This window comes from Ceratosolen solmsi, unplaced genomic scaffold, assembly GCF_000503995.2.
Source record: "Ceratosolen solmsi marchali unplaced genomic scaffold, CerSol_1.0 scaffold14, whole genome shotgun sequence".
NCBI lineage: Eukaryota > Metazoa > Arthropoda > Insecta > Hymenoptera > Agaonidae > Ceratosolen > Ceratosolen solmsi.
Genome location: NW_011948420.1, coordinates 2,405,845 through 2,414,683, shown reverse-complemented (window position 1 = coordinate 2,414,683; position 8,839 = coordinate 2,405,845). Strand labels below are relative to the sequence as shown.

The 8,839-nt window shown below is 22.5% G+C and overlaps 1 protein-coding gene across 1 annotated transcript in view; it reads left to right on the top strand.

Moving 5' to 3' along the window:
- The window catches only part of side (motor axon guidance molcule sidestep), a 49,845-nt gene extending 41,285 nt beyond the window's left edge, over window positions 1-8,560 (top strand). The window contains exons 11-12 of the mRNA XM_011498249.1: window positions 2,734-2,943; window positions 8,444-8,560. Of these exons, the coding sequence (XP_011496551.1) occupies window positions 2,734-2,943; window positions 8,444-8,487 (254 nt within the window). The 3' untranslated portion in view covers window positions 8,488-8,560. The remainder of the gene's footprint in view (window positions 1-2,733; window positions 2,944-8,443) is intronic.
- The last annotated feature ends 279 nt before the right edge of the window (window positions 8,561-8,839 follow it).

Genomic DNA, 8,839 nt, shown 5'->3' with positions numbered 1-8,839 from the left:
ATTATAACCTACTTCTTGTTACAGTAAATCATAATCTCACCAGTGACATGCAGAGAATAAGAAATTGATTATCCTCTAATTATCCAATAAACAGATATATCAACACCACAAGATTATCAAGAAATATAAAGATCATTTGTAATTTAACCAAGGTTAATAATTCCCATTGGAAATAAAGTAAAATAAATGAATTAAATAGCAATAATAAAGATATGTGTTAATTACTTAATCGATGCATTAACCCTTTACTTGCCCGGCAACCTTACACAACGTCTAGTGGGTTTTTTGTTCTAAGTTGATTTTTGCATGTTTGGCTGACGAGTCAGATTGTGGAATTATTTTCCGAACAAACACTAATATAAATTTAAACTATAAAGAATAAAATAATTTTTAATTTTACGGAACTAATATTCATTCATAAAATAATTTTGTCATAAAGATAATCATGACAAAAGTAATGTTGTTCATAACAGTTATAAATGTAATGAATAAATAAATTGTAATATAGTTTTTCTTTATATATAAAAATAACAGTAGACATAAACTATAACATTAAAAACTTCGCGTGAAACTAAGATCATTATATTTGAATATTAAGGATATTCCTCTCTTCATAAATATCTCACAATATTTAAAAAGATCATACCTTTAGACTAATTTTGTTAATTTAGACTAATTTCTTTGCAAATTGTCTTACATTATTATTTTACTATTCATTAAAAAGGTATTTCTATAAATTTAAGAAATTAATTTTTTTAATAATAATTTATAATTTATTTATAATAAATATTTATATAAATATTTATAATAACCATATTTTTAAAGAAAAAAATTCATTTGTTTTTCATCATAAATATTAAAATTGGAATGTAATAAGCCAACAGTCTTTATAAACATAGTTTATTTTTAAATATGTAGTTATTGATTTGTATGATTACTACAATAAAAATGCGATCTTTAAGAATACATTACAAAAATTATATAACTACACTTATAATAACTATAACTTTTAGACACGCATATATATATGCTTCGATAAATAAGAATCTATCGTTAAAACTATAGTATTATTTATTATTAATCATTCAAAATATGTATCCGAAAAAATTATCCGAATTATTGAAAATATTTCAATACTTATATAAAATGATATTGAATAAATCAATATTTAATCAAATCAATTAATGATTATGCAAAGATATATAATATAAATGATAATTAATATTTAAACGCCGAGTAAACTGTGTTTTCCATATTCGCCCATAATTTGTATAAATTGTGATATTATTGTTATTTTTTAAATTTTATATATATATTTCAATCACTTTCTTTATTAAATTTTTTCACGCCGTTATTCCATCGCTATCCAGCACCTACGATTTTCTAAATCTTTTTTCTTTCATATAACTTTTTAAAAATTTGTTTTCATTTGTTTGTAATTTTATTAGAAAGTTCTAGTGATGAGCAATTTAATACGTCAAGATTAACTATCTAATACGTCCTTTTTTTCTCTTCGTGATCACACTGAGTACATATGTTCTTATTGTAACAATACTATTCAGTACTATATATAACACTTTTTAATAAACTTTTAATAGATTATAATCAAAAAGATAAATTAAATATAAAATACCATGCAACTGAAGAAATATTTAGAAATCCGAATGAAATATATTTCCCAGAATATTTTGATTAAGACAAGTGTTCGCTAATTTACTTCAATATTACATCGTGGTATTGAGTTATAATAAGTAGCCAAACATTCAGTAGATGTTTGGATTAAAATTTGCCTCACAGATTGATCAGAAACTAAAAAGAAAAAACATGAAATAAATTAAACTGAAAAATTGGACTGATTGTTTATCAAATCAAAAGGATATGAGGCACGACGGTGATCTCATCGTTCTCATTTGTCATTTAAATGAAAAATAATGCGTGAACGCTCACGAGTTTCCGTGTAGATCGTAATTGGAATGTCTCCATATTAATTCGTCACAGAATATGCAGATGATAATTGGATATCGAGAAATGCAAGATTCATGTATTACTCAATGCTAGAAACAGGAAACAGAAATATTAAAATTGATAAATTGACGTTAATTCTCGGGAAAAAGGCACCTCAAATAAAAAAAGAAAGCCGATGAACGGACATTTAAAAGCGCAAAATTTTCTGTACTATTGAAATCATTTTTTATCAAATATGTATGTTCGAATCATCAAATATGATCGTCATTGAATTTAGTTTTAACAGCTTTCATTAACTTGTTTTATTATGTAGACTGGTTATATTTAATAAACATTCATTTTTCATTTGATGTGATCTACAAAAAATTACAAATTTTCAAGAATTTTTAAAATGATTGAAATTAATAGAATTAAAATATTTAAATAATTATAAATTTTTTAAATTATGAACTGAGAAAAATGAATTTCAACTTGTGAATCATACATTCTATATTTTAAATGTGAACCTAAAACAGAATTTTTACTAATATAGGATAAGTATGATTGATGTAACAGTTATAGCAAAAATTGCTAATGAATATTTCTATCTATTAAAAAAAAAAAATTTTTTATGTAATAATCAGCATAGTAATAATTATAAAAAAATATTTCACAATAATTTATCTTTGAAATATAAGAATTCTTTTTTTTAATTCTATTGTTATTTATTATACATATGTGTATAGCTCAAAATATTTTTTGAGATTTTAATTTTATATATTTATATAGTTACAGTTCTGTTGATTTTGATTGGTATCGGAATAGCGATAGGACTCGTAATTTGTCGAAAGCAAACAAGTCTACCACAAATCGAAGGCCTGGATGATTTCACGACGCCAACATACGTCTCAGCCCAGAGAATTGAACCCAGGATCAGATACGGCAATGATAGGAGACGATCCCAGCACGCTAGTCTCTATATGGAGGAATATCGAAATGGTAAGCGAAACACAATTAGTAAATAAATAATGGTTACAAAAACATATAAATATCTTTTATGTTCATCTTAGAACTGTGTTATTGTTTTTATTAATATTTATTATATTGTGTAGTCTCTTAAAGGTTTAAGATTTACACTTGTATATATGATCCGAACATTTTATTTAAAATGTATAAATAATTTATTACAATAAATAACACATAATAAGTTTGCTATTTTTAAATTTCACTTTTAAGTGAAATGAATTTAATATTTGAAAAATACAAAATTATATGTCAATGTATGTAGGTCATGTGTCAGGAAACTTCACCGATCATAAACGAGGCATGATTAAATTCATTCGACGTGGAAATGAATAAAGTTTTATATTATTTCAAACGTTTTTATACTTAAATTATTCAAGCATTAATTTAATTTAATTATAAAATACAATATTGAAACATATTCTGCTTTTTTCATATATCAAATTAAGATATTAAATATTCTAACAGATTTATTCATTGAAGAATAAAAAAAAAATTATTTACTTATTAATATATCTATGATTATAAAGCATTCATAAAATGATACTAATAAATTATTTTTAATAAAAAAATGCTTGACATCTTATATATAATAAAAGTAAAGTTGGTTAATGTAACGTAAATTTTTGTTAGTTATGGTATTTTACTATGGATATCCCTAATAAGTCGCATTCAATGTTTAAATATGAATTCATGTATTCAAGATTTTTAAATTATAAGAAAATCGTTATATTATCACAAATTTTATTTATTTACCATGAAATGTAAAAGGGAAAATGGTTAAGAAAAGATTCAATTTAATAGATTGTTCCATATAAAAACCGCAAGATAAAAAATTTGAATGAAATCTAATCAGAATGAAAAAGATGAAATATTACTTTGTGTTCAAAATATTTATATAAATGCATGTATATAAATACATGTAGAATACTTATTATACGTTCTTAAACTTTCCAATTAAATTAATAAGTATTTGAAGATTTATAATTTATAAAAGCCAATGATATGAAACATTAAAGTGTATAGTTCCTATAATGTAATTTAAGAGCTTGATTTCTTATAGAATGAAATTCAAATGCGTTGGTTTTTCGCTTTTGACTTCAGGTGAACGACGATAATGACATAAAATATTTGACCAAACAACGAGTGTAATTTTGTATATCTTTCTTGTACTTCTAAATGGGTGCAATCAGTGATTATACTTCTTCATTAAATAAGACAATAGAAAATAGAAACTCTAATATAGTGAATAAGAATTATCGTTATTTAAAAAGATGAAAGAACATGTTTCAACAGAATGTATTAATTTCACTTCTGTATCATTTCGAATAAATACAATTGTACACGTCAATGTATACGGTAATAGCCAATATTTTTTGTAATAAAAACTTGAAATGAATTAGTAATTACAAATGTCTAAAAATGAATTCAACTTTTTAAACTCCAATAATTATTCAAATATTATTTACATATAGTTTGTTGTATTTTTTAATAGTACTTTTGTAGTTTTATACATGTTCTTGAAGACTATAATTGTATTTACATAATATAAGTTAACTTAGTAATATCGGATATAAATTTTTTATGAAAATAAACCAAGTATATTATAAAAATTAATAATATAGTGTATTATGAAAAATAAACTTAAGTATAGCATATGTATAATATTCTGATTTAATAGTTATTCAATTCATAATATTATAACAATATATATAATTCGTTTAAAGTTACGTAATAATATTAAATAATATATTTAATCTAATAAATTATTTTTACATTTAGAAAATAGTAATTATACAATTGTTAAAATTACAGCAAAATAATTATAATTTTTATTATATATAATTATTATATATTTGAGCACATACTTTTTATATGTTCATAAGTAATTATTATTACTTGAAACTGCTTTGTTCAATCGAAAATTCGTAAGAATAGAAAAGAAAATCGATCTACATATTATGTTACATATTAGATTTTATACTAAGTCATGATAATACATGCTTTCTTAATCAAATTATTAAAAATTTATATTTTAAATTTAAAACATATATATAAAATATAGATACAATGTTTAATTTTTTTCGAAAGGATAAACATATTTGAGTGAATGGTGGTTACGCAGCCAAAACTAATAAATTTCAATTTCATATACTTGGAATTAATAACATTGATTATTAAAATACGTTATAATTTAGGATTCGTTTAAAATTAACATAAAATTTGTGGCAATAAAATTAATGCAGAATAGTCATAATAATATAGTCATGATAATATAGGTATGAAAATTAAAAATGTATCTATTTTATTTGCAATTCTTTAAATTTTAGTAAATAAAAAATTTAATTTGAATGAAAATTATCTATGTAAAAACTAAAAAATATAAACATATTAATTAATACAAATCATTATTTCTGAAATGATTTTGCTTAATATTTATATTATCGAATTCATAATTTCAATTATTTTTTGATTGAGTTTATTTTAATTTAATTTAATTTTCTTTATTAAACTGTTTAATTTATTTTATTAAATGCCATTAGTAATGAAATCGAATTAATTAATTATATGATCAGATTATAATTTAATTAATATTAAAGTAATATTCAATTATTAACAATATTTTTTCTATGTATTAAATAAAAAAAATTTAATCTAATGATTATATTTTAGATAAAGTATTTATTTTAAATATTTTAAATATAAATTGAAATTAAAGTAAATGATATTAACTAATAATTAAATTTATACAACAAAATAAACAAAATAAAATAAATATAAATACTTATAGTAATGTGTTTATTTATTTATGTTATACAATTCTATTTTATTCTTCATTTAAAATAAATATTTCAACTTATTGAATTAAAAACTAAAGTAATAAATTATCATTGCTTTTTATATATTATAATGATCATTTTTATGCTGAATAATTTACAAGTAATAAATAAGAAGTTGATTATTTCAAAAGAATTCTTCATTTTAACTTTATTATAGAATATAAACGTATACACTGTTAATTATATATTTGAAAATTTCTTAAATTTTTAATATATATAATAACTGTGGTATAATCTGATACAATATGTACATAATATAACATGCAATATCCATTTAAATAAAAAAAATTATAATTTTTGAAACTTTAATAATATATTAATATACTTAGATTATGTATGAGTAGATTGATTTAATTAATTCCTCATTAAATTAGTATATGTGTCAGCAACAAAATGTGTTAGGATATTGTTCAATTTTTAAACCAAAGAGATTCAAATACTACACTCTTTTTATATATATATATATATATATATATATATAAATAATAATAATAATTATTATTATTATTATTATTATTATTATTATACTCCGGATATAAAGTATATTAACTAACATCAACATCGTTTTAATTAATTTCCCTGCTGTCCCGGAATTCATAACTTCCTCAAATCTGTGTACATGGGTTTGAAAAACAGTGAATGAAATATGCTATGATAGTGCACGCATACAGTTAGAGACATCATGAAGTAAAGCTATTGAACACATGATTGAATTTGACATGGAGTTGGGAGCCTCGATTGCATCTTCGATTAGCATTTGATTAATTTCACGGTACCTATAACACGAGGTCATGAAGTCGATTCCCTTTCCCTTCCACTAGCCTTCGGCTCACTACCACCCCGCTATTACCCATCATCGCCACCAAATTTCGCCGTGGTGAAACTGTTTCGAAACAAGGGAGTGAGCCGTAGCAGGACTGAACTATGAAACTGTGTGAGTCTAGCTCTCACCGCATGCCGAGAGTTAGTAACTTTTGCAGTAGTAAGTTTGCGGTGATAACAATCGACGGGACAAAACAAGAGAACTCTCAGCAAGCCCATATATAGCACATGAAGTTAGTCTTGAAATCTAATTCCTGTTGTATAGAAAACTATTCGAAACTGGTGACCGATTCTTGAGATAAGTGGTAGAATGAGAAGTATCTATTCGTCGTTTGCGTAGCTGCATATGCAAGCGCGAGTGAATGTGTGTCTACGCAAGCTTGGCGGGGCAGTCCAACGATGTTTCAGACACTGTCTTCCTGCTTGCCTCTGCTGCCAGGCAATTTCAAGTTTTCAATGATAGCATATATATCTGCCTCGAAATTACGCCCCACGATTTTCCATTTATCCAATTACAGATACTTTTATTTTCAATGATTTGAAGCCATTCCCTCTTAACCTTCCAACCTCGCCCTAAACAGATCCTTTGCAAATCAATTTAACACTCAAATTTCTCATATTGATTTAGTATCCTTGATGCTGAAAAATGATAGAAATTTTTAATATAATAATGCCATACCCGAAAAAATATTCTAAAAAAACTACAAAGTAATATACTGTTTATAAACTGTTCTTTAATTAAATTTTATTCGAGATCCATTTAAATCCAATTATTTTTAATTTTATTAGTTGTCTAAATTATTATTAAACTCATTTTCTATTTTATAAAATAACCATTCATACAAAATTATTTTACAAAATAATTTAAAAATTACATGATATTACTAAAAGTATTATAAATAAATTTGAAAAAATATAATGTATAATTTTATAATTGTTAATAAAAGCTGACACATAGTCTATAATTCATGTAATAGACAAAATTTATAATTATAATTCATATAAATGCCATTCATAATAAATTCTATTTAAAATGAATGGCATTTATCTGAATTATATCGAAATTTGTATAATAAATGATATCTATTAATATAATATTAAGGAAAATATTAAAAAAATTTACTTTATAGCATATTAATAATTAATTCATTGTGTTAATTAATATAACACAATCATAATTTACATAAAAATTAGTTAAAATAGCATCTTCATTTTGAGCATATTAATTCACAATTATATTTTTATTGCAAATTTTTTAGTATAATAGTGTTGATATTACTAAAATTTCAACAAGCTTTAACCGAGCAGTAGAATTTTGTAGTATTTAAAATTTGGCGTGGAATAATGTATCATTCTATAGCCGATCATTTATTCAGACAATTTTAAATGGTATTTTTTAGTTTTTGAAACTTGATAAAATGTGAAACTCAATAGAAAAAATATATAATTTATAATTTTTTCATATTATTTTCAACGCCTTTTTGTGCATTATAGATTAAAACAATTTTTCATATAACTTTCAAAATACGGTTATAACGATATTGAAATAATAAAAAATTTAAAATTTCTATACAAAGAAATATATTGCAATAACAACAAACTATTAAAATTAAATTTTTATTGCAGAAAATTCAAATGATAAAATTGTGTAATATTGCAAAACTAAAGTATTTATTAGAAAAGAATTTTAAAAACTATGTATTTTATTTATTAAAAACATCTATTATATGTATAGATGTTACTTTAATTAATATTGATAGTGGTAATTATGTTTCTATAAATTTTTAAAAGTAATTTAATTATTTTTGTTACAGAACCTGATTTATTGCAACAAGTCGACATTGATTTACATAATTAAATATAAAATAACAGATTCTATTTTTGTACAGATAAAGGACCTTATTTGTATTGCATTATATATCTAAGAAAAAAATCATGATATAATTGCAGCTGAACTATAACTGTACCAAATTATTTATGCGTAACTAATATTCGTGGATATATTTGAATTTGAAGTAGAGCCCATGAAAATTGAACAATTTAATATTCGTCGAAAATTATATTAACTTAAAATTTTTTGGAAATTTTTAAAAATATTTGTTGAAATGAATAAAATTATGAATTAAAATATCTAAAAATAATAATGTATAAAGAATCTCCTCGAAATAAGTTAATGAATATTAACCTTAGTTATATTTTGGTTTAATTTA